This window comes from Podarcis muralis, chromosome 9, assembly GCF_964188315.1.
Source record: "Podarcis muralis chromosome 9, rPodMur119.hap1.1, whole genome shotgun sequence".
NCBI lineage: Eukaryota > Metazoa > Chordata > Lepidosauria > Squamata > Lacertidae > Podarcis > Podarcis muralis.
In genome coordinates this window covers 15,791,072-15,817,607 of record NC_135663.1, presented here as the reverse complement: position 1 = coordinate 15,817,607, position 26,536 = coordinate 15,791,072, and the positions used below count along the sequence as shown (strand labels likewise).

Sequence of the window (26,536 nt, the reverse complement as noted above, 5' to 3'; positions counted from 1 at the left end):
GCCTGCTTATTGCTATTGTACAGAAGGTGATACTCTAAGCAAAGTTCATTGGGTTCAGGCCCAGATATGAGTTTTTGGGGGCTGGTAACGTAAGCAGAAGATTGGACATATTGCCCAATCCAACCCCCGTTTGCAAGCTCAACAAAATTTGGAGATTCAGAAGAAGCAGGTTTATGGCTGGATTGCATATACTGGGCATCATGCTGCTCTCAGATACCCCCTTGGTGCCCATCAATGCCTGCTGGCCCCAAATATTGTATGTTTATATTGAGAGGATTTAGCTTTTGGGGAGGTTGTTGGGTGTGTGTTGTTTGTTGTCTTTTATCTCCACCTACAAACTTGTCACACTCCTGCTTCTGTTCTCTGACACCTGCACCCAACAGGCAATATAACAAAACCATTCAGCAGAGATGTATTAAACCAGGTAACTAATTTTTCTTTTACATTTTAAAGTTCTTTATTAGTAAATACAGAGTTGTGTTGTTGTTTTTTTAACTTAGGACCACTTGTATAAAAAAGGGATTAGAAAATAGCCCACAACATTTTCCCAATACAGCTATACATTTATTACAAAATATTACATACATCCTGTATTAATTATACCTCCGAGGCTGTGTGAACAGCTTATGTGCACAGGCAGGTGGCAAATATCTTCTTTGCTTTCTATCTGTGCAGTTGCTACAGTTAACAGACGTCTTTTCATTACCACACAGGTGCGTACTGGAGCTGGCTACTATATATTTGGAATCAGTGTTTGCCCTAGGCTGTGCATGGCTGTGATCTTTTTCTTTTGTACAAACAATAGAAAATAGGTCCTCCTTTAGATCTCTCATCCCTCAAGAACCAGTCTTGTATTTGAGGTGCTATGGTTATTCAAATGAAATTTGGGGGTGTGGATGTGTGAAGCATTTTTGTATGTGAGCAACTTTGCTGCGTAGAAAGACCAGCTCCCTCTTTGTCCTCTAAAAATGAGACTGCATTGGCACCAAGGAAATAAACAGTCATGCATGCATTCACCACATTTAAATAGTGGAAGGAGCAATCATGCTATAAGGCAGAGGAGGACCCACCCTCAAAAAAGAAAAGAAAAATAAACTCCACTCTCCACAAACAGCAAAAAATAAAGGCCCAAGAATGGAGAGAATGAAATATATTCCTTGTTGTCTCTTCAGTGACGTCACAGGAACTGGCCAATTGATGCGAGTAAGAAGTCCCAAGCAGCATGCAGACAAGCAGGGGATTTCACTGCTGTGGGGCAGGGGCTAAAGTAAGTTCTGCTACGTCACTACTGACCTAATTTATTGAATGGAAGGGACACGATGTAGGGGCTCTTAAAATGTGGCTGAGGTTCATAGTGCAGGTGGTTCCCCAAGTACTTTACTGAAGGGTCTTCTTTTGAATGGAACAGGCATCAGCTGCTACAATGACAACCTGTCCTGGGACTTTTATTTTTCTAATTCTGTGGATTACTGTTTCCAATAAGGCTATGCTGTGGTCTAAACCACTGAGCCTCTTGGGCTTGCCAATCAGAAGGTCGGCAGTTCGAATCTGCGCAACGGGGTGAGCTCCCGTTGCTCTGTCCCAGCTTCTGCCAAACTAGCAGTTTTAAAGCATACCAGTGCAAGTTGATACATAGGTACTGCTGCGGTGGGGAGGTAAACAGCATTTCCGTGCACTCTGGCACTCGTCACGGTCCTCCGTGCACCAGTAGCGGTTTAGTCATGCTGGCCACATGACCCAGAAAGCTGTCTGTGGAAAAATGCCGGCTCCCTCGGCCCGAAACAAGATGAGTGCCACACCCCATAGTCACCTTTGACTGGACTTAACCTTTACCTTGCAAGACACATACACAACAGCCCCCCAAAAATTCAGTGGTAGTGGCAGAAACAGATAGGGGTGAGGAACCCTCTTTTAGATGTTGTTGAACTCCTAACTCCCATCAGTCCCAGTCAGAATGGCAAATGGGATTATGGGAGTTGTAGGAGAGCAACACGGGGGCAGCCCCAGATTCCCAACCTGTGTGGCAGGCCAGTGCAGAGCTTGTCTGAGGCCTGGAACCTCAGTCTTGTTAGAATAAAGTTATAAACTCAAACAAAAGTGCATCTGGTCACTGGAGGCCTGAGGCAAGCCTATTCGGCTGTCCCCACTTCTGCCCTGGACCTGCCATGTCTCAGGCAAAATTCCTGGTGGCTTCCACTGTTCTGAGGTGTTGTTGAAATATTTTAGTCTCCCTCAGAATTACTTTTTTTAAAAAATAATTTTTATTAACCGGCCAATCACATCAAATCAAATCACAAAGCCGAATTACAAAGCCGAATTTTAAATTTTGTTGAGGGAACCCATATTTCAAGATCCGAAGGAATTACTCAGGTGTTTTACCTGAGGAGGAACCTCAACATTTGCTTTGACTTGTGCTTTAGTTAGAATTCCGTGGCAACTTGGTAATGTGTCAAACCTCACATGGTTTGTTCTGCTAATCTTACTCCTCAGATAGGATCCATCTCGAATTTCACTTTAACTGAAATTCAGCGGTGACTCTAGTTTCCTGTTATCAATATTCACATTGCTAAAAAATGATAAAATAAATTAAAAGATGAGGTCGCATCTTGACCTCAACATATTACGTAGTGTTGGGTTTGTTTTTAATGCTTTAATACCCATCCTGGCAATCGTTATCATCGTAATCGCTAAAAGGCTTATTATGATAAATGTCAAGCATTAACTTTCGGCTTTCTAGCTCCATGCTCCTTGACCAGCTGTCGTCTTCTGTACTTTCAGAATTGCTCTTTGTGTCCTCTCTGGATTGGCTGTTCTCCTCGCCTTTGGATTCACTGCTTTCTGTTGATCTGCTCTGCTGGCCATGCCATTCTTCGGACCGGAGGGCATTCGAATCGCTGTCTTCACTGCTGGCGCTGTCTTGGGAATCTTTGCTGCTCTCAGACGACGCACTTTGAGACAACCTGCTGTCACCCTGGCTGGATTCATCTGTGTCCTCGGATGATTCTTCACTCTCTTCTGTAGATGTGCTCTTCTCACCTGATCTGCTGTGTTGTCTCTTAAACTCCCTGGATTCACTGCCCCTCGGTGGCACTTTCCCTACTTCTTCAGTAGAGTCACTCTCCTGCCCTTTAGATCTGCTAACACTGGCTTCATCTGATCTGTCGCTTATCTCTGCAGATTTTTTCAAAGTCTTCTCATAGGAGTCCCTGCTGTCTTCAGTGGATTCACTCTTTACGTCTTCTGCAGATGCAGTGTTGTCATCCTCTCTAGACTGACTGTTCTCATCCTCTCTAGACTGACTAGCCCTGAGTTCTCTGGACTGGCTATCTGCATCTTCCCTGGACTGGCTGTGCGCATCTTCCCTTGAGCGGCTGGGTGCATCTTCCCTAGATTGACTGTGCACATCTTCCCTGGACTGGCTGTGCCTGACTTCCCTGGAGCGGCCGTGTGCATCTTCCCTGGATTGACTGTGAGAATCTTCTCTGGAGTGACTGTGCTTGGCTTCCCTGGATTGGCTGTGCACATCTTCCCTGGAGCGGCTGTGCGCATCTTCCCTGGATTGACTGTGCGCATCTTCCCTGGAATGGCTGTGCGCATCTTCCCTGGATCGGCTGTGCGCATCTTCCCTGGATCGGCTGTGCACATCTTCCCTGGACCGGCTGTCAAAGGTCTCTTTGGACTGACTGCGGCTGTGCCCTCTGGATGAAGGCTTTACAGCCTCTCTGGAATGACTGGTTGCATGCTCTCTGGATCTACTGGGAACATTTTCTGTTGATTGACTAATGTCTTCTACAGACTGGCTTTCTTCTTTGGAATCAGCATCCTCCTCCTGCAGGGACTTTTCCTCTTCAGGGCTGTGATCTTCATCTGAATCAGCATCAACATAATGGTACACTTTCCTGGCAAACTGTTCCACTGATTTGCTGTGATGTTTGGCTTTCCTCTGCCCGTTTTCCCTGCTGCTTTCCTGGCTGCTTTCTTTTGAATGAACATCTCCGTGAAGCATGTGAGAATCACTGTCATGGCTCTCAAAGATGTTTGGGTCATCACCTTGCATTCCTTTGTCATCAAAATCATACCTATCCTCTTGGCTGCTGCTGTAACTATCACTTCCTTGATTTTTGCTGTAATCAGTAATGTGGTTATTCTCTTTTTCAAGGTCTCTGCTCTCGCTACTGCTGCTGCTGCTGCTACTGCTGCCATCACGGCGTTGGCCGATAGCATTGTCACCATCTTGCTCCCCGTTGGTCACCCACATTTGCTGATCATTTCCTTTGTTTGGAGTGACAGTCTGCCCATGAGTGCCTTCCTCATTATGTCCATCATCACCACTGGCACCCTCGTCATTGGTCAGATCACTTCCTCCTTTCCCCATGAAAGTATACAAGACTTGATCAGGGGAATAAAGCATGCCATCGTTTTCAACATCAAACTGTTCTTTGGATTTTCTGATATCGCTGTGGTCTTCGTGAACCTCATTTTGATCCTCCTATAAAAGACGACAAATGGGAAGGGGGACAAAACTTTATTATTTCACGTTGTTTTTAGAGTTTCGTAGGCCAAGTGGCACTCTTGCTTCTACCCCAACAAGCAGCTGTTGTGCCAAAAGCAAGGTGGTTCTTTTACAATGAGATTCAGAAGCAAGACATCTGAAGGCAGCCCTGTTTAGGGAAGCTTTTAATGTTTAATAGATTATTTTATTTTACTATTCTGTTGGAAGCTGCCCAGAGTGGCTGGGGAAACACAGCCAGATGGGTGGGGTATAAATATTATTACTATTACTATTATTGTTGTTGTTGTTGTTATACAAAATACACAAGCAAGAGAGAAGATTAAAGGTTTTATTCTAAAACAGCAAGCAATCTATTCATACCAAGCAAGCACTTCAATTTGCCACTTGGAAGCCCTCAAGAACTGGAGAAGTGATTCTCCCAGCCTCAGTTTGCACAGCCCTGTGGCCGATCAGTCTGTGCACATGCTTCAGAGAAACTCTGCCCAAACCGTCAGATTTTATAGACAACCTGTGTAGTTTTCAAGACTGGCTACATGCAGATCCTCCATTCGCCACCCCCTCTCAAGACCTCACTTTCTCAAAACATGTCGAACATGAGAGAAGGCACCAAGTACTATCCTTCCAAACTGATAAGGTAGCTGGCGGGGGGGGGGGTAGCACTTCACCTCCTCCCAATGTTCCCAAAACATCTAAGACTGTTCTCAAAACATTCATATCACAAAATAACGATGAGAAGCCAAAATACATTCCATCAAAAAAACTCAACAAGAGAGATGGAGGAGGAAGGAACAGAGGTGGGAAGAGCTCCGTGTCAGACCCCTAACTCCTCAATACATTTTGTCTTCCCAATGCATTTCTCATTCTGCACCACAACATAGCGTTTTGCTGCTGTATCTATCAAAATGTTACAACTGAGTGAAAATGGCCTCCTGAAATTCTCAACTCTATACTTTCAGGCAGTGAAATTGGGAGCAGGGTAAGACTCTGCAGCTCAACTGACCTCCATCCAGGTGAGTTGCTGCAGTATACCAGGAATGGGCAGGAGATGGCAGTTGCAAGGTTAGCGCAGTGCAAATACAGCAGAGCAGTCAATCTGGCATTCCTGCTGGCGTGTTTTCACCATGCCAACCACACCATTGCCATGCTGCTTTCTGTCCCAGTGCACTGCTGTGACTCAGCCAGATAGAGGTCAAGGCTGGGTGGGGAAAGTAGCTGTCAGTATGTAGGGTAGGGTAGGGGAGAAAGAAAGGGTAGGAGAGAAAGAAAGGTAAGGAGTAAGAAGCTAAAGAGGAAAAATGAGGCAGGAACATCACCGGGGAGTGAATCAGTGAAGCGGGAGCTATAGTCAAACATTATATGCAGGCAAGGGAGTTTGGAGTTAAGTGCTGAAGCCTAAGCTTCAAGGGACAGCAGAGGATCTGGGAGCAGGAAGAGAGTGGGTTGCAGTGGGAACATCACCTTGCTGTACCACATAGGCAGCACCAATTCACCAAAAAGGACTCCATCGAAAAGGAGGACAGAAATGTTGGTACATTGTATAGGAAAGGATTGTGGAAGAATGGGGTACAGTGCTGGTCCAGGGGTGGGGCTAACAGCACAACCCCACCCCTTGTTGTATGTAGGGCTACCCTTCATGCAAATAGTACATGAAGAGGTCTCCTTTTAATCCAACATTCAGAAGGAGTGGAATTCAGAGCAGCATAGACCACAATAATAATGCAAGAACGGAGATCCTTTCAAAACTACAGTGAATGATCTGTGATGGCTTTATGAACATTCATATTACTGAATTGAGGTGACTAAACTTTTAGCTGCTTATGATGGGGAAATAATTCTGGCCACTTCAATTCAAAGGTTTATACGGTAACCTTTTGAATACCTACCAGAGATGTTCCATCAGCAGATTGATCATCAGAACTGTCCCCATGGTCATGGTTGTCATCTGCCCATTTCCTCTGAACTGTCTGGTGGTGGACTCTGAAATAATTGCCGTCATCATTGTCCCGAGTGATCCATTCATGGTCATCTTCTGAGGAGCTCTCCAGGCTTCCACTGGAAACTTTCCTGATGAAGTTCTTGCCTTCACTGCTCTCATGGCTAGTGCTCACACGTTCACTGACATCTTTCCTTCTGTTTTCCATGCTTGTGCTTAGCCTGCTCTCTGTATCTTCATCACTGACATCTGTGGAATCAGCTACCTCATTCAAGCTTCCTTCAATTGCTGTAGCCTGTACAAAAGATGGACATTAAGGAATGCCTTGTTGCAGTTTTGTTGTTGCTTCTGTTCTTATGCATTTGTTATATTATAGTAAATGTCAAAAATAGTGTGGTTCCTATCACATGGGACTATATCAGCCACCCCTAACGCTCCAGCTGTTTCATCCTACAACTCACAACCTCCCTGATCATTGGCCATGGTGGCTAGGCTAATGAAAGTTGAAGGCCAACAACATTTGGAGGGGCACATGTGCACAGGTGTATTTCTAACAAATTTTGTTTGTTTGTGTGACCTACTCCTTTGCTGGGCATTAGGTAAAGCGGAGCAACTCCTGGGATTTTCTGCCTCAGGTACCAGAATAACTTGGATGTCCTTGGGTACTTTGGGAGGAACCACTATTTGCTTATCTGCCTCAGGCAGCAGAATGTATTGAGCCTTTGCCTCAGAAGACCTAAGTGGAAGCTGCTCCCCAGCTACTGGTAGCAAAGGAAGACTTGCTTTTATCAAGGGCTGAGTTCCAGCTTGCCTCAGTGGTTATCAGTGGGCTGTGTGACAGACAACAAAAGGAAACATTTGGGAAAACCAAAGAGGAGGGCAAGAAATGCTGACTAAATAATTCTAGTGCAGCAGATGGCCAGGTGATTTCATCCAAAGCACAACTCAAAATCTGAGGGAATTGGTTTTTTGGTTGGTTGTGTTGCACTCAATGTAACTTGATGATCTCAAGTGGTACTAGGGAGAGTTCTTTCCTGTTTCTGACTTCTAAAATAATTTTGTAGCAGAATTTATCATTTGATGAAAGAGAAAGCACAATGACCTGCTTACCCAATGTTCCTCAGAGCTCCTGTGATGTGCACCTAGGTGTCTGGATACCTGGATATATTAAAAGAAGAAAAACATGAATGAATGAATGAATGAATGAATGAATGAATGAATGAATGAATGCTGTAGCTGTTAGAGAAATTATTCAGAAGAAAGTCAGCACAAAGGACACAAGCCAGTTGAAGTTACATGTTTTTATATCCTACTGATTTCAGCGGGTGAGCTGAGGACATACTTAAAACCAAACATGTTTAAAATGTCAGGGTTGCAATGCATTTTTTTTAAAAAAAAATACTTACAGGACGAGCACAGGATAGAGCCCACAGGGAGATAAACAAGAGTGACGTCCTCTTCGTATTCATTTTAGTTTCTGTAACAACATCAAAAACAGAGTGTAAAAATAGAGAACGAGCAACAACTGTATTGGCCATTTTTAGGTCAGAGATGGTAAAGAGTCCCTCATCACTGCTCCTTTTCACCATGCTGGTGCCAGAGTACACACCTGGCTGGTTCATGCAGAAAGACCTAGACCAGGCTTGCTAAGGCTAGTCATTTCTTTTTGCAGGGCAGAATGGCCAACTGCATGTTGCTAGCAAGTGAATTCAGCCCACATGCAACCAGCTGCCAATTTCATGCCAGCTTAGAGCAACAAATCAGTGTTGCTTGCTAAAGCTATGTATGATGTGCAACTATGCAACTATAGTGGAAAACCAAATTTGCATGTACACTTTATTTTTCCAGGCAATTATTACTTCATGTGTTTTGAGCACACAGGCTGCACCGGGGCCGGCCCACTCGTGAGGCAAAATGAGGCGACGACCTCAGGTGGCAGGATCCACAGGGCCAGCATATCCTGATGTAGATCCTTATCTCCCCCACCCCCCATTCTTGATGTAGATCTTCACTCACCCCTTCTTCTCTGGTAGTGGTAGGGAAGGGGGTGTTGTTTTGCAGTTGGCCTCAGGTGCCAAAATGTATTGGGCTGGCTGTGGTCTGCACTTTAAAGCACACCACGTGGACAAACAAAACCGTGTTTTGATAGAGAGGGCACGCCTGGAAGTTTGTTTGCAAAATGCGTCCTCCTGCACGTAAGCTAGTGACTGTGCACAGAATGTTGACTGCCTTTCTGATAAGTATGTTTTATTGTAAACAGCTATGGGGGTTTTGCAATGAAGCAGCATACAAATTCTACTGAATAAATAAAACATATAGAGCCATCATTGCTTTGTGTCCCACTGTGCTTTCATAACACTTCAAACGGTACCCCTGAAAAGGCTGAGAGGGAAACAGAGAATCGGGACCCAACACCTGCATTTTGGTATGACTCATAGGTGGCTCTGGGACGCGGGTGGCGCTGTAGGTAAAAGCCTCAGCGCCTAGGGCTTGCCGATCGAAAGGTCGGCGGTTCGAATCCCCGCGGCGGGGTGCGCTCCCGTTGCTCGGTCCCAGCGCCTGCCAACCTAGCAGTTCGAAAGCGCCCCCGGGTGCAAGTAGATAAATAGGGACCGCTTACTAGCGGGAAGGTAAACGGTGTTTCCGTGTGCGGCTCTGGCTTGCCAGATGCAGCTTTGTCACGCTGGCCACGTGACCCGGAAGTGTCTGCGGACAGCGCTGGCCCCCGGCCTCTTGAGTGAGATGGGCGCACAACCCTAGAGTCTGTCAAGACTGGCCCGTATGGGCAGGGGTACCTTTACCTTTACCTTTTTATAGGTGGCTCACTACACCCCGCCCCTAAAAACTACGGAAATAGTATTTAAAGGATTGTTTAATAAATCAATTCCTAACTACGTGAAATAAATAAGGGTATATCTCACACATCCACATAAGCACTCATAAGAACTTGTGTGCTGTAATGGTTAGAGTATTGGACTCGGGCCTGGGATACCAGGGTTCACATTTGCTCACTGGGTGGCATTGGGCCAGTCATTGCCTCTAAGCCTGACCTACCTCACAGGGTGGTGGGGACTGATTTCTTTTTAAAAAACAAATTTTTATTGGTTTTTAAACCAATAAAAGAACCATTAAACACCATTAAACACTTGTCCAGCAGTGCCTCTAATGATGTTTGCCCTATCCATTGACTTTAGACATAAACTTACACATTCAATCTTCAAACATATTACTTAACATAACTTCTCCACTCAGAATATTGAGCAGCTGGCATAACAAGGTCCACATTTGGGTCCTTAACATAGTTAAAGAAAGGGGTTCCACGTCTCTTGGAAGGCGTCCCTATTTGTTATGCCTTTAATTGCCCTCCTGTCTTTGGTAAGGCACTCAGACATTGCTGGATCCCAGGTATCATTTCCCCATATGTTCCGGGGTATTTCAGTCTTTTGCTTCTGAGCTATTGCTAATTGTGCTGTGGTCAGTCGGAAGGATGCTAGTTCTCTGCGATGCAGTGTGGAGCCCAAGTCTACGTCCAAAGATAAGAGTTGCTAAGGCAGGGTGTTTTGGGGATTAATTGCAGAGAGGGAGAACCATGTCTGAGTGCCTTGTAGAAAAGGAAGTACAGTGGTACCTCGGGTTAAGTACTTAATTCGTTCCGGAGGTCCGTTCTTAACCTGAAACTGTTCTTAACCTGAAGCACCACTTTAGCTAATGGGGCCTCCTGCTACCGCGTCGCAGGTGCACGATTTCTGTTCTCATCCTGAAGCAAAGTTCTTAACCTGAGGTACTATTTCTGGGTTAGCGGAGTCTGTAACCTGAAGCGTATGTAACCTGAAGCGTGTGTAACCCGAGGTACCACTGTACATAAACGAAATAAATAAATAATGTGCCTTCTTTATTTTTAAGTGCTAAGCTTCCCCCCGCCAAAAGAAACGGACAAGAATGATCCTAAGTCGCTTACAACTTGACTTAGTAAATTTCATGATTGAGTTGTATGAAATAAAGGGAGCAAATGCAATTAGGAAAGTAAACCACCACCACCACCCCGGTCATTCCTTTTCACACAACCACACACAATACCTTTGTACAGTGAGATATAGATGCTACCTCCAAGACAACAACATTGGGGAAACGATTGCAGCAGCTCCAGATAAGTGATCACCTGCACACAGTATTCTCAAAACACATTGGGACTAATGATCCGTGGGTGGTGGTCTGTTAGGAGAAGGGTCACTTCCCCAATTTTTTAAACGAGTTGGGGGTGACTGTCTATTATTGGCTCCGACTCCACCTACTGTTGGTCTTCCTGCCTTTTGCCTTACTGGTCCTGATGGGCACCAGTCACTACTGTTAGCGATAAGTGTACATGCACCCTTGCACTGTGGTTTGGAGCTGGCCCTTTCCTTCTTGGTGCGTATGTAGCATATGGATCTCCTATCACAGATTCTTCATCATCATCACTACAGCTGGAACTTTTGTATCGCCTGATAAACATGGAAGCACAATCCTTTGGAATGGTGACACCATGCTGAGATTCATCAAATGATTAGATAAGAAGTGATGAGATATCAAGAGATGATGCATAAAAATCAGCCCTAAGCCCTGTTCAGCCAGGGGGGGCCACACATATTTCAACAATAAATAACGGAAACCAGGTACGTATTATTAGCAAACATGGCGTTAATATTACAGAATTACAGAATAGCAGCATTGGAAGAAACACCAAGGGTCATCTAGTCTAGTGCAGGAATCCTGCTCATAGCTATCCTTGGGCAGGATTGAACCACCAACCTTCTGGTTAACAGCAAGACACACAGAACTTATATTTTGGAGGCAAAGTTTGTAGGCAAGATATTCCCAATTTATTGTTTTGTCTCCACATGCATCCAAATTTGCATTTTATAAAACACTCATTTCCATTGTTCAATGAGCATCAAAATGATTTAAAGACCCTTTTTGCATACAACTCACAAACATCAGATAATGAGAACAGGGACTTAGCATTTTCCTTCTTCATCATTCATTAATGCTCCTTCATTAATCTCCCACATCTTTAAGACTTCTCATTAATGCAGTCCCAGCAGCTGCCCCCTGTGCTGGCTTTAACTCTTAACAGCATCGGAACAAGGAAAATACTTTAAGATTTTACCTTTGTGTCTGTCTCAATGAGGTTCCTCCAGGGTTTCCTTTTTCAAAATTGCTCCCCAAAGCACATCAGTTTGGGATCCAATTCTTGAACACCAGTTTTTGACATCTTCTATGACGGTGCACGAATTTAAACTCTGCTTCAGCTACAAAAGGACCAATCAGCAGCCTTGAGGAAGAGAGTGATGTCATAAGGTGTCATCAGGCTTCCAGGCCGCCCCCGCTTCCCTTCTGCCTCCAAATGGACGTTTTCCCTAAAAATAAGCTGTGGTTCTCAAAATGACTAGACCAGTTTGCATTTAATGAGGGATCTTGCTAAGGGTTCATTTGGATTTCTAAATTTATGCCACTTCTCATGCCTGCAGGTTTATGAGTGTAAACAATTGCAGTGTCACCCACATTTATTCCCAAAGTGCTGTCATCCCCAGTCGCACTCGCTTCCTGCTAATATATGTATTATACCAGTAGACAGTTTGTACCGAAGTGCTTCCGGGAACTGTCTTTAGCATAAAAAGATCTGTGGGCTACCATATCTTCTTGCCTTACAGCCACCATGTGGGAGGATGCTTAGAACAGCTGCAACACTGAAATGAAACTGCTGAATTTGCCCTTTGCAGCTGTGATACAACCAATTGGCATGCTACCGATGCCAAGGTTTGCACCCAGCTAGGATTTTCTTTAGCATGTCTGCTGTGACAGTTTAGGCAGTGGAAGAGGCAAGCCGTTTTTCGGACTCAGTTTAAAATTTCAAACTGAAAGTGGGTTGCCTCTTCAGTGTGCGGTAGACACAGGGCTGGATTAAACCCTGTGGAGGCCCCCAGGCAGTCAAAATTGGGGTGGGGGTGAGGCCTCACAAGAGCGACAACAAGCAATATTTATGCTTCTACTCGGCTAAAGGTAAAGGTAAAGGTACCCCTGCCCGTACGGGCCAGTTATGTCCGACTCTAGGGTTGTGCGCCCATCTCACTTAAGACGCTGGGGGCCAGTGCTGTCTGCAGACACTTCCGGGTCATGTGGCCAGCGTGACGAAGCTGCTCTGGCGAGCCAGCACCAGCGCAGCACACAGAAACGCCGTTTACCTTCCCGCTATAAAGCGGTACCTATTTATCTACTTGCACTTAGGGGTGCTTTCGAACTGCTAGGTGGGCAGGAGCTGGGACAGAAAGACGGGAGCTCACCCTGTTGCGGGGATTCGAACCGCCGACCATGCGATTGGCAAGTCCTAGGCACTGAGGTTTTACCCACAGCGCCACCCGCGTCCCTCGGCTACTTGCAAATATTCTACTAGGATCCGGAGTCGGCAGGAACTTGCGACATGCTAACTGACAGAAAGCTTCATACTTGGAGGTTTCTGGTTCATGCACTCTAGTGGGATAACATTGAACTAAGAAAGCTTGATTGCAATTTTCTTTCAAGATCAAATCAATATTATTTTGATGCATTGTCACGGGCCCCCTACCAGAATAGGTAGCTATTATAGTCTTTCTTTAGTCCTTTTCTTAATATTTAGGCTATGTTACTATATGCCTGATCATTTTGCTTGCCCTTTTCTCAACCTTTCCCAAGTCTACTGTATCCTTTTAAAGGTGAAGCAACCAGAACTGTACACAGTATTCCAAGTGCTGTATCATCCAGGTCGGCAGTTTGAATCCCCACGACAGAGTGAGCTCCCGTTGCTCTGTCCCAGCTTCTGCCAACCTAGCAGTTTGAAAGCACACCAGTGCCAGTAGATAAATAGGTACCTGTGGCAGGAAGGTAAACAGCGTTTCCATGCTCTCTGGTTTCTGTCATGCTGTCCAGTTGCACCAGAAGTGGGTTAGTCCTGCTGGCCACATGACCCAGAAAGCTGAATGTGGACAAACGCTGGCTGCCTTGGCCTGAAAGCGAGATGAGCGCCGCAACCCCATAGTCACCTTTGACTGGACCTAACCATCCAAGGGTCCTTTACCTTTATATTTTTATTCTCCAATGATTATATTCTGTTGGTAGCTGCCCAGAGTGGCTGGGGCAACCCGATGGGCAAGGTAAAAGTTACAAATTATTAATATTACATTATTATTATTATTATTATTATTATTATTATTATTATTATTATTCGGTCACACCATAGATGTGTATAGTGGCATTATATAGAGGTAGTTTTCTTTGCGTGTTCTGCTGTGAATTGATCCTCCCAAATTAATGGGCTGATCCGAGTGTAAGTTTCCACCGGATCACAGATTAACATGGAAATGGGCCGGAACGGAGTTGGACATGAAATCATGTGAAAGCAACACAGACCAGAAATAATACTGTCTATCCCTATGAAGAGGTGCTGGGGAAACATACACCAATGACTGCGCCCAGCTTGGACCTAAATAAAACCTTGCCACATCCTGTTAGTGAGACATGAGGGACTGGAGGCAGAGAAAGCTTACCCAAGCAGAAGAAAATCCATGACGGCAACTACAGCTTCCCCACTTCCTCACACTCAGCTCTGCCATTTCCTCGTGACACCCACAAGGAATGTTAGGAATAGCTGCCAGGAAGGGTTTCTCCAAGCTTGCTTGAGAAACCAAGCCTTATATAAATTGCTAAGAAGAAGTGCTTAAGAACACAAAAACTTCACAAACTTGTTTCTAGCATAAAGGGGGCATATACATTGCTTCCAAGTGGGACTTCCACCTGAGGCTCTGGGAGTGGCCAAATCTATCCATTGTTATTGTTCCAGACTTAAATGTAGACCTCCACACTTCCACGTCACTTTGCGATCATCATTTGAAAGCCCTCGTAAAAATCCGTCAGGATCCGGGTGCAAATTTCTCCCTTACACAGATTTGTATGCAATGTTGCCTACGATACACATTTTGCAAAGCAATTTCCCAGAGTATAAAATATTTTGCATGTCATTCTCACTCACTACATGCACGTTTTACCCCAATACATGGATTTTTACCACCATTACTTGTCTTGAGAACTGCATTGCAAAACTTGGAGGGAAACTGCTGCATCCCTACATCCCAGACCTTGCAGTTGCCCTGCCCCATCCCCATCCTGGACAACAGACTCACAAGACCACATGAGTCACAACTGCATGAATGGCATCAACCAGACACCTTGGAGAGCCACTGCCAATCAGAGCAGACAGTACTGGCGCTAAGTGGACAAGTAGCCTAGGGGTTGACCACCCAAGATCTCATTTTGAATTTTGTAATACACAGAACTGTTTTGAACTGAAGAATGAAGGGGGGTTTCTTTGGAAAGCACTGCTGGTGAGTTTGCTTCCTCGGGTTCACAATTACCTGCTCAACCTGTCCATTTGTATATAAATCTACTCTATCTTTCAAAGGGAAGCAGAGCTATCCCTCCTGACCAGGGCTCAGGAAAAGAGGAGTGTGAAACAATATATTTTTGACATACTTTGGAAAGTTCAGGAAATGTAAAAAATTCGCTTTCAGAAGTTCAGTGACAATGAAATCACTTCCTGGGGCTTTGCCAGATTTCATTTGTAGAATTAACGAAGTGATTTCAGTTTCGGATGTTGGGGGCAATGGTGTATCATTATCTAAGGGGATGTTAAGCAGCGCAGAAGGACGATGTTCCCTAAACAGCACTTTATAGTGCTCTTCCCATGAGTTTGCAGGGATTATTGTGCCCTCAACCTGTCCATTTGTATATAAATCTACTCTATCTTTCAAAGGGAAGCAGAGCTATCCCTCCTGACCAGGGCTCAGGAAAAGAGGAGCGTGAAACAATATATTTTTGACATACTTTGGAAAGTTCAGGAAATGTAAAAAATTCCCCTTGCCACCAACTCACCAGTAATAGGTAGGTTAAGCTACTTACATACAAACCCCTAAATAACTCTGAACCAGCTTACCGGGGGGGGGGGATCTTCCTACAATCAGCATAGGAAACTTGTTTAATTTTGCCTTTGCCTGATGATTATTGGCTTGTGGTAGAATGGAAGCGGGCTTTTTCATTGGTGGTGCCTGTGTTGTGGAATGCCTTCTCTGCTGAAATATTAGAGGTCCTATCAACATTGGCATTCCACCGGCTCTTGAGGAAGCATTCGCTTGAGTTGAACTTGTGATTTTATTGTTTTAACTGGTTTTTAAATGTATATTAATGTTATTGGATTGATTTCCTGTTTGTGAACAAGTTAAAAGCCAGCTGGGCATGTAAGTGGCCTATAAGTTAAATAACAATAACTCTTGTTGTTCTTGTTCAGTTGTGGCGCTTACTGAATTGTGGCTGTACAAGGCTGCGAATAGAAAATACATTTCCTGCGACCAAATGATGTTTATATCAAGTAGTACATTTACTCACGTACAATTGTAAATAGGAACTCAACCACTGGATTCAAGACAAAACATGATTTCCTCCTGCACAGTGTTAAATTGATGTGGCTCAATATCACCCCTTTCTCTGATTTCCTTTCGAAACAGAGAGTAAAAGCTGGGTGGGCCATTCCCAAGAAAAATACATGAAACAACATGAAAAATAATAATTTATTTTACAGTTTACACACAGGGCACATTTATAATCTTCTAAGAACCATGATACTGAACAAGTAAACCAAGAAAAACGGGCCAGGTGGTGTTTACCAGGAATTCTGTTTGCAATGTTTCATTCACACATCCAAGTTGCAGCCAAGTAATGAATAACACTTATAAGAACCAACCCTGGAGGTCTTTGATGAATTAACATGTGTATCAGAACCTGGGCTTTTATTTATATTGCATCTGTTGACCAACAATTGAATACCCATTGTGCAAAGGCATATAATTTATTGCAAACTAAACTGCAGCACTCAAAAATGTATAAACACAGCATTTTTGATCCCCTGTGACTATGAGGACTGGGGCAGCTTTCCTGCTAATGCGTCCCCAATTCAACCTTGAACCCGATCCTAATCACACTTATTTGGAGATCTTGTGGTGGTAACTTCCTGACAAATGTGTTTCAGCCTGTTGTCTTGGCTTCTATGTCGTTGTCCAGTCTTCCGCTGCCATCATGAGCGTTCCCATTGCCGTAATTTGATCCTTCCTCAACTTTGCATTAATAATCACTGGTTAGGTCATTGCTCTGACTGCCTTCACTTATGGATTCGCTCTCAGTGTCTCCACCTTCTGACTGAGCATCACTGTCACTCTCCTCGCTTGCTACAGATTCATCGTCACTTGCCATTTCCGCTGTATCTGAAGCACTGTCGCTGGCAGCACCATTTTCCGCACTCAGAGGTGCACTTTCACTATCGCCGTCGGGTTGGTTTGCCGAATCGCTCTCACTTTCACTGCCCGTTAACTCACCACCGTCCTCGCTATCAGTGTCTGACTGGCCGTCATTTTCACTGCTCCCTGCTTGACCATTACTTTCGCTGGTGTCCGACGGACCACTGCTGTCACTCTCGCTACTGCTCTCAGATGGGGAGTCACTCTCACTGCTGCTATCAGATTCGCTGTCATCCTCACTGCTGCTTTCACTCTCACTGCTGCTGTCAGATTCGCTTTCACTGCTACTGCTACTGCTCTCACTGCTGCTACTGCTGCTGCTGGACTTCTCACTCTCACTGCTACTCTCACTGCTGGACTTCTCACTCTCACTGCTACTCTCACTGCTGGATTTCTCACTCTCACTGCTACTCTCACTGCTGGACTTCTCACTCTCACTGCTGGAATTCTCGCTCTCACTGCTACTCTCACTCTCACTGCTACTCTCACTGCTGGACTTCTCACTCTCACTGCTACTCTCACTGCTGGACTTCTCACTCTCACTGCTACTCTCACTGCTGGACTTCTCACTCTCACTCTCACTGCTACTCTCACTCCCACTGCTGCTGTCGCCCCCACTGCTGCTATCAGACTCACTCTCACTGCTGCTTTCGTCAGCCTTGCCATCACTCTCGCTGCTACTCTCAGACTCACTTTCTCCATTGCTTTCTGACTCGCTCCCACTGCTGCTATCAGATTGACCTTGGCTGCGGTCTGGATGGCTGTCACTGTCGCCGCTGTCTGACTGATCGTCACCCTCGCTGCTCTCTGGCTGACTGTCTTCGCTGTTGCTCTCGGCCTGCTCGCTGCTCTCATTCTCACTGTCACTTTCTTCCTCTTCTCCCTGAGATGCGTCTTCTGAGTCCTCCCCATCGCTTGCCTCACTTGAGGCTTCTTGCTGGCTGCCTTCAGACTCAGGGCTTTCGTCGGGCTCATCCCCTTGCATGAGTTCAGAACTCAAACTATAAACGCTATTGCTCTCAGCTTCGCTGGTGTCCTCGTGGTCACTGGTATCCTCTAGGCGACCTTCACTGGCGTCCTGAGAGCTGCTTGCATTGGGAAGCCCATCCATGGTCTCTCTGTTGTCAGGGGTCCCATCCCTGCCAGTATCATTCACATTGCTGCCATCTGCGTGGTTCACAACTGATCCATTACTGCTATCACCAGCGCCCTGGAGACCAAAAGGAAAGGAGAACAAGAATGCAAGCAAATCCCAAATGAAATCATTCAGTTAGCAATTCCATGAATGGATTTTAAACTGCAGGCAGATGGGGGGCCCTGGTGTAGATTGAAGGGGCTTGAACCCTTTGCCCCCCACTGGAGCCCAACTCCAGACTGGGCCCATGCACTTGCTGTTTGCAACTGAGGGAGGGAAGCTCTCATTAGAGTACAGTGGTACCTCGGGTTACATACCCTTCAGGTTACATACACTTCAGGTTACAGACTCCACTAACCCAGAAATAGTACCTTGGGTTAAGAACTTTGCTTCAGGATGAGAACAGAGATCGTGCTCTGGCGGTGCGGCTGCAGCAGGAGGCCCCATTAGCTAAAGTGGTGCTTCAGGTTAAGAATAGTTTCAGGTTAAGAACGGACCTCCAGAATGAATTAAGTACTTAACCCGAGGTACCACTGTAAATGGGAGCTTTTGCTGCAGTGCAGGTAGCGTGATCTGGATCGGGACCCACAAGCCAAGGCAAAGGGGCTTAAAGCCCCACAACAACCCTTCCAGATGGGAAGGGGGGTGTGCCTTCATTTTTTGTTTTGAACAAGGCATTCACACAATTGACCACTAGGAGAATGGCATATGAGAAGAGCGTTGTGCTAAAATGGTATAAAGGGGTGAAGCGGCAATTCCAATCAGAGAAGCAGCAGCTGGGAGGCAGTGCTAAACTCTTCCCCCGGCTCCAAATTTTGGCTCCTGCAACCCCTCCGTCAAGCTGCTCTACTTGTGACCGGGCTTATTTCTAGTCTCAGAGTGCAGAAGTGGGACGGGTGGCAAGAGCAAAGGCCGGACTTGGCAGTATGGTTCAGTGGCCTCCTCCCACCTGCTCCTTCTCTACTTGACACTGCCCCATCATGGGTCCCAACTCACCGTAGCAACACCCTCTGAGCCTAGAGTGTTATTCTGTTTCTTTCTGAGGCACAGCTCCACAGTTCCGTTGGTTGCAGTGTCTCCACCAACATCTCTGTCGTTGTCGCAAGTCTGATTGCTATGCTTCCCTCTCTCATTTCCCCCCAGAGCTGTCGTGTCTTCACCACGTCCATCCCTCCAGCCATCACTAGAACCTTCTTCACTTGGATCTCCGCTATTACCACTGCCAGCTTCATTAACGTCCGCCCAGTGAATGCTTTCTCCATGGACCATATTTATCATAGATGCCCTTGTTACGTTTCCTTCAGGTGCGGCATTTGCCTCTCCACCTCCACCTGCACCATTTAGGCCTTGGATGTTGTTACTCTGGACTCCTGGGGTGCCACCATATCCTTCTGCAACCATGTTGCCAATGTGGTTTTCCTTTCCATCGTCATTTTGAGTGACTGTCGAAAGGTCTGGTCGGATGGTATAATCAACATTCCCATCTCCAGTCCCACGGCTGGCATCACTTGAGTTTCCACCTTCCAAGTTACCCCTAAGGATTCCCTCTCCAGTAACATCCCTTTCTCTACTTCCATTTGTTGTGGCATGACTAGGGATGCTCTCAGGTCTTCTGCCAACATCTCCAAGAGCATTCACTAAATCATCAGCTCCATTGATTGTATCTCTTTGTGTGGCAGATTCGATTCTTTCACATTCTTCATGGCCAACATCTCCTCTGTTGATGCAACCAGTGGTATTTCCAATGGTATTTCCATTGTTTCCGCTTTCATAAAATCCCTCGTCATTCTCTGCACTGTCGTGTTTGCTGGTATGGCCCACGTTTGATACATCCTATGGAGAGAGAAACATAATCAGGAAGCAGAACTGAGCAGAAATGAAAAGGGAACATAGGAACCTGTCTTACACTGAGTCAAGTCACAGGTCCTCCTAGCTCAATGTTGTCTCCGCTGGCAGAAATGTTAGAAACTGAGATATGAAAGCTAGGAGCTAAAGGGCACCTTAAACCTAGTTGTGAGTGCAACAGCAGAATGTCTAGGCACACTTTTTTATAACAAGAATACAAAACTGAAAGTGAATGAACTGCAGCTAAAATCTTACGTTCACCAGAAGACTGCAAAACACAAAGCCATGCTTCCCTTGCCCACCTCCCTAATATTCTTAAGAGGGTCTCTTCTCCAGTCTTCAGAGAGTGGCTGGAAGTGGGGAGACAGAAAAAGGTCCTCCTTTCCTTCCACTCTGCAGACAAGCCCTGGATTCTTCTTACACCCCCTTTCCTTCATATAAATATATCCTTCTGGCAACAGAATCAACACATATTTAGGGCCTATACAACTGATGGCAGAGGCACCCACCTTGAGTGTCCAGTTCACAAACCTTACTGTATTTTTCAGTGTATAAGACAGCCTTTAGATCTATTGGAAGTCTAGCGGAAAGGAATTTCTCCTCCCACACTCTCAGTACCAGCAGTGGCAGTTTTAATGTGAAATCTTAGGTGCAGTACTGCACCCAAATCTCAGAAACTGCTTGTGTTTATGAAATCCCCTGTAGCAAAACGCGCCGAGAACAATATGTTAGTTTCTGTTTGCCACTGAGCAGCTGCTTAGAGTCACAAGGCTCTGTTTACATTCCAGAGACAGTCCAGGCTATTGGAAGTCTCACGGGAGAAGGGAGACGGATGTGACGTACTGGTTTCTCTGTTCCTTTGTTCCTTTGTTTCAGTTGCTCTCTGCTCACACAGGGAGAGGATGTGTTTTTGTCTGCGTAGTAAGAAATAAAGCATAGTGATGTAGCCATAAATCTCATCACTTCTGCTGCTTTGAAACTCTGCTGAATGGGGGAACGTGCCTTGGAGCCTTATCAAGGCTCAGGTCATTAATTATTCGCCGGAGGGCGATTCCGAAGGTCTCAGCCTGAAGATGAGCTTTATCAGCTTGGCCGAGTGGAGATTCCGACACAGTAGGAGTTTCAAACAGTGACTGGCAGTGGCCCTCCAGGGTTTCACTGGACATTGCTAGTCCTACCTGGAGATGCCAGGGGTTGAACCAGAGACCTTCTGCTTACAAAGCAGCTGTCCTACCACAGAGTTGCAGCCCTCGCTCAAAGAAAAGTGGGAAGACTCCAAGTAAGAACCATGCAATACTCAGCTGAAGGCTGGCTTTGTGTTACGGAGGCTATGTGGGAAAGAATTGACATTGCACCATGCGGTGGCAGTCATAATGTGGTCCGTGGCCGTCATGTGACAGGAGGGCTTGAGCCCACAGAGGGCCCAGAGAGATGTCAAACAGTTCCTGGAGGCAATGGGGGTGAGGGGGAAGGGAAACGTATCCTAAAAGGCTTTCCTGAATAAAATCGCTTTCAACGAGAGAGGGCTTATTGGAGTTGCCCAGGGAGAAAATTCCACATTGAAGGTGCCACGGTGGAAAGGGTCTCCCAAACGAATCTGATGCAAAAGGAAACTGGAACCTAAGACGGTGATCTTAAATCAATGCAGGGGCAATGGAGGGGCAATGCAGCTGTCAACAGTGATGCTCTGAGGGGGTGTGGCTAGGGAGGGCCCTCCCCTTCTTCTTGGAATAGGGCTAGCACATGGGTAGGCAAACTAAGGCTCAGGGGCCGGATCCAGCCCAATCTCCTTCTAAATCTGGCCCGCGGACAGTCCGGGAATCAGCGTGTTTTTACATGAGTATAATGTGTGCTTTTATTTAAAATGCATCTCTGGGTTATTTGTGGGGCATAGGAATTCGTTCATTTATTTTCTCAAAATATAGTCCGGCCCCCCACAAGCTCTGAGGGACAGTGGACTGGCCCCCTGCTGAAAATGTTTGCTGACCCCCTGGGCTAGCATGTCTTTAAATGCTTTTCAGAGCAGGGTGCTAACCAGTTTTCGAATTGCAGGATGGCCAGAGGTGATCTAACCCTCTTAGCTATCATTTTCAGAAAGCTACAAAGGAAGAATTGGTTGTCTAAATTTGGAGAAGATGGGTTTGTGGTCTTCTGTCCATAATCCAATTGCTCTTTCAATTCCTTTTTTTAAAAAAAACACACCAAAACCTGTCTATCTTTCACATTCTATTACCCATTCCTATAACTTTGGGGTTATTTTTCAAGCAACATATATGTCAATGCATTTCCCAAAAAACCTTTACTAACACATTTATATATATATATATATTCTGCTAGAGGTCACTCCCCGGTGACCAGAAATAAAAGGAGTTGACACACTTTGCTTGACTGCTGTTGATCTTGCTTAGCCTTAATTGACGGCGACAATGGCAGGTGGGTGGGCTGTTTTCAAGGCTTCAGGCCACATGCTGGAACCTGTGACAAGAGCTAAAACGGGAGCTTAATTTGGCACAGACAGGAAAACCGCTGTTCTTTAAATATTAGTTTTTCAGGAAGTGCCAAGTTGGGCCTGGGCGGAATGTCAGATTTCAAAGGAGTGCCGGATCAAAACGACACGGTTGGGTGTAAAGATAGCATCACCTGATCGTCTTGTTTATTTCACTGAGGAATAGCTGCCATTATTAGGCTGCATACACAGTATAACATTTAAGGCACTGTTATAACACTTGGACGGGGACGCGGGTGGCGCTGTGGGTAAAAGCCTCAGCGCCTAGGGCTTGCCGATCGAAAGGTCGGCGGTTCGAATCCCCGCGGCGGGGTGCGCTCCCGTCGCTCGGTCCCAGCGCCTGCCAACCTAGCAGTTCAAAAGCACCCTCGGGTGCAAGTAGATAAATAGGGACCGCTTACTAGCAGGAAGGTAAACGGCGTTTCCGTGTGCGGCTCTGGCTCGCCAGAGCAGCGATGTCACACTGGCCACGTGACCCGGAAGTGTCTGCGGACAGCGCTGGATCCCGGCCTCTTGAGTGAGATGGGCACACAACCCTAGAATCTGTCAAGACTGGCCCGTACGGGCAGGGGTACCTTTACCTTACTATAACACTTGGACAATCATGGCTTTCCAGGATGGTTTAACAATCCCTCTTTCTAGGGAACCCTTCCCAGTTTTGCCCAACACTGCCCAACACTGGTATGTAAGAAGGAATTGTGGCCCTCAGGGTTAGAATAATCCAAATGTTCACCTTTCCATCTTAATCCGCAACAAACCAGCCAGAGTATTGTGGGAGCAGAGTAGGGTCGCATCCTCACCAGGCATTTAAAGCACTATTATATTGCTTAAACAGTCATGGCTTCACCCCAAGGAATTCTGGGAGAGGCAGTTTTTTAAGGGTGCTGAGAGTTGTTAGAGGATACCTGCTCCCTTCACAAAGCTACAATGTTCAGAGTAACCCAGGACCAGCCCAATACATTTTGCCGCCTGAGGCAAATCACAAAATGGTGCCTTACTTCCCTCTCCCCACCTTCAGTGCATGAGTGAAGATCTATGTCAGGAACAAGGGAGGAATAAAGATCTACATCAGGATCAGCTGCTTCTGTGGATTCTGCCGCCAGAGGTGGTTGCCTCACCTTGCCTCATGGGTGAGCCGGCCCTGAAGTAACTCTCTGCCCAGGCTATACCTTACGTGCTGTGTTGCATTTGGAATGAGAAAGTTGGGCTCCCCAGATGGTCGTAGTAGAGGCCAATATGGTTAAGCCCTTACTAGGAGCAGTGGATCTTGAATCTGAAATCTTGATGCAGAATCAAATCACATAGCCAAGAAATTTCACAAAGATGAACTCACCTGATTTCTCCCAATGCTCCTGTTGTTGTCCCTTGGCTCACTCTGCGAGAGCTTTTAAATCAGAAAACAAAGTTGAAAAGGCAATTGAAGCTCACTTTTAAAAATTAACCAACAGCGAATATCAAGAGTGATTTATTTATTTTTTGTCTGACGTGTAGTGGGAATTTATGTAACGACACAGAAAATTCTGCAAAACAGGAGCAGGGAAAGATTTAAACTAATGAGGCTATGGGAAAAGGACCAATTTAATTTGAGAATTTCCCACAAAAAAATCATTTGCTTTTGTAATTTGAGTCAATTCTCTCCTTAACAAATTAAAAAATAGTCCAGTAGCACCTTAGAGACCAACTAAGTTTGTACTGGGTATAAGCTTTCGTGTGCAGACACACTTCTTCAGATACACGAAAGCTTATACAGTGGTACCTCTGGTTACGAACGCTTCGGGTAACGAACTCCGCTAACCCAGAAGTAGCTGCTCCTGGTTGCAAACTTTGCCCCAGGATGCGAACGGAAATTGTGTACCCGAAGCACGCATACAGTGGGAGGCACCATTAGAGAAAGCACGCCTCAGGATAAGAACGGTTTCAGCTTAAGAACGGACCTCCAGAATGAATTAAGTTCGTAACCAGAGGTATCACTTTACCCAGTACAAACTTAGTTGGTCTCTAAGGTGCTACTGGACTATTTTTTAATTTTTTATTTCGACTCCATCAGACCAACACGGCTACCTACCTCTCCTTAACACATGCTTCATAAGGACTGCTGCTGCTGCTCAGCAGAGAGGGCTTCCTCTTTTAAATTGTTTTTAAATTTAATATCCTTTGAAATTCTTTTTTTACTGTTTCAAAGGTTTTTCACTGGCTGTAAGGGCACTTGGTGGGATGTGCCTGGGAGGAGAGCAGTGGGGGAGAGCAGGGGGAGGCCCAATTACAGCGGTTCTGGGTAGGGGGAGGTATGGCTTGGGAGGAGGGGCAGTTAGGGACATGTGGCCCAGGCACTTAGTGACTGTGCCAGCCCCTCCTCTGTCCTAGGGAATTGGGGTTATCATATCAGCAAGCCCTCAAGTCTGTGACTGCTGCTGTTGAATGCCAGGCTGGTGGCTTTTTGCACATGCTTAGTGAGCCCTACTGCAGCATGAGAAAGCTTCTAGGCCACAGCGTGCCTTGCCTGTTCAGAGTTGCACATGCAGAGTTCTGGCCTGTTGCCGCGTTAATGACGCCGCTGCTCAGCCCCCACGCTGGAATCTTCCACGCATGTTTCTCAAGCAATTCCACGCACTGTTCACCTGTCTTTAAGTACAATGTGCCCTGTGAGTTCTTCTACCCAACAGCCGTTGCTTTCACGTAAGAATATATTCCTTTCCATCTCTGCATGCGCCCATTTGACGGCTAATTCGTGCCCGTGGACATGTCTGACATATACGCAAGCCATTAAGAAGAACTTACTGGGGCTGCCCAGGCTACGGCAACAATGCAAAGAAACACAATTGTTCTCTTCATCTTCATCGGCAGGCACAGCCTGACCTTACAAATGGGGCTGCAAATAAACAGACCATTCAGTGAATTATAAATCCAAGCACACATTGCTACATGTACCATGGCGTATGCACTGTTTAGTGTATTGTTCAGGTGTAATTTAATTATCTTCAATTTTCCCTTTCTTTCTTTCTTTCTTTCTTTCTTTCTTTCTTTCTTTCTTTCTTTCATTCTTTCTTTCTTTCTAGGATGTAGTAGTTTCAATGTCAGATGAGGACCTGGAGACCAGAGCTCCAGTCCTCGTTTAGCCCAGAATTTCACTGGGGAGTTGCCCACATTGCCACTTAATATGGATTTGGAGCTTATACATTGCTTCCTCCAAAGAATCCCAGTAACTGTCGTTTGCCTCTCATAGAGCTATAATTCCCAGCACCCTTAACAAACGACAGTTCCCTGGATTCTTTGGGTGAAGTAATGTGCTTTAATGTGCTTTGCAAGTGCTTCAAATGTAAGGTCTGTATGCAACCAGTGAGGAGGAGAATAAACTCTCCTGCTTGCATTGTTGGTTTATTAGCTCCACCGCTGCTCCAAACAAAACTAGAATGATTTCCTGCATTGCACTTACAAAGCTTTGTGGCACAGGCTAGCCTTTTCTAAGCAATTATAATTCGAGAAACTTCCTCTGTTGTAATTCAAGACTCTCATATGCAAGAAAACATCAATGCAAACATCAATGCAAGTGTTTTCTACTTTTTCTTTTTACATGCACATGGACTGGAGAAGATGAAAGATCTGGAATATTTCCCTAAAATATGTGTATGTGCGGGGAGAAAATTAATATACATTAGGAATTTTACATTCAAACTGTAATCGATTTCTTGCAACCCCTTTGGAAACCCAGGGCTTTTTTTCCCCAGCCAGAACTTGCCAGAACTCAGTTCCAACACATCTCAGGTGGGCACCATTGGCATTCTAAGAGAACAAGTGAGGCATTCATGGTGAGTTATCTTTTCCTAGAAAGATAACACTGAGTAGACCAGCTGAATAAGAAAATGATTCCTGCTCCCTCCTAAATCATCTCACACTTCCACCCATCTGGGTGATTCCGAGCAATGTTTCATCTTATAGTTTGATTCAGATTAGGCAATAGTCTACAAAGCCTTATGCTACAAGGAATCTGTTAAGCCCGATCGCACCTCAAGACATTTTTAAATAGCAAAACTAACCAGCTGACACAGTGAGTTCTTACCTTGACCTCCAAGACAGACACTGTCTTCCAGACCTCAAATCCACCTCACCGACTCTGGACGAAGCTTTGCCCCTCACCTTTGAACCTGCCTGAAATTTAAAGTCCGATTGGGGAGGATACTAACCAATCATTGCTCTCGGGGCACTGCAAGATGGAACTTTGGTGGTGAAGTACATATTAACCACCCACGTT

At 45.6% G+C, this 26,536-nt stretch overlaps 2 protein-coding genes across 2 annotated transcripts; both read right to left on the bottom strand.

The window, feature by feature from the left end:
• Positions 1 to 2,650: 2,650 nt before the first annotated feature.
• Positions 2,651 to 7,915, bottom strand: LOC114603750 (uncharacterized). Its single transcript, XM_077934607.1, has 4 exons — positions 7,853 to 7,915; positions 7,557 to 7,604; positions 6,397 to 6,741; positions 2,651 to 4,489 (listed from the first exon to the last, which is right to left on the bottom strand). Exons 1-4 carry the CDS (start codon positions 7,913 to 7,915, stop codon positions 2,651 to 2,653), a joined length of 2,295 nt encoding a protein of 764 aa, XP_077790733.1.
• Positions 7,916 to 16,592: 8,677 nt separating this feature from the next.
• LOC144328925 (uncharacterized) lies at positions 16,593 to 25,125 on the bottom strand. Its single transcript, XM_077934593.1, has 4 exons — positions 25,066 to 25,125; positions 23,621 to 23,671; positions 18,933 to 19,769; positions 16,593 to 18,011 (listed from the first exon to the last, which is right to left on the bottom strand). Exons 1-4 carry the CDS (start codon positions 25,123 to 25,125, stop codon positions 16,629 to 16,631), a joined length of 2,331 nt encoding a protein of 776 aa, XP_077790719.1. The 3' UTR covers positions 16,593 to 16,628.
• Between the last annotated feature and the right edge of the window lie 1,411 nt (positions 25,126 to 26,536).

Coding starts and splice junctions, on each gene's coding strand:
- LOC114603750 (XM_077934607.1), bottom strand. CDS start 7,915: ATGAATACGAAGAGGACGTCACTCTTGTTTATCTCCCTGTGGGCTCTA. Junction 6,742..7,556: donor GGAGCTCTGAGGAACATTGG/GTAAGCAGGTCA, acceptor TCTTTTGTACAG/GCTACAGCAATTGAAGGAAG. Junction 4,490..6,396: donor CTGCTGATGGAACATCTCTG/GTAGGTATTCAA, acceptor CGTCTTTTATAG/GAGGATCAAAATGAGGTTCA.
- LOC144328925 (XM_077934593.1), bottom strand. CDS start 25,125: ATGAAGATGAAGAGAACAATTGTGTTTCTTTGCATTGTTGCCGTAGCC. Junction 19,770..23,620: donor GGAGCATTGGGAGAAATCAG/GTGAGTTCATCT, acceptor CTCTCTCCATAG/GATGTATCAAACGTGGGCCA. Junction 18,012..18,932: donor GCTCAGAGGGTGTTGCTACG/GTGAGTTGGGAC, acceptor TTTGGTCTCCAG/GGCGCTGGTGATAGCAGTAA.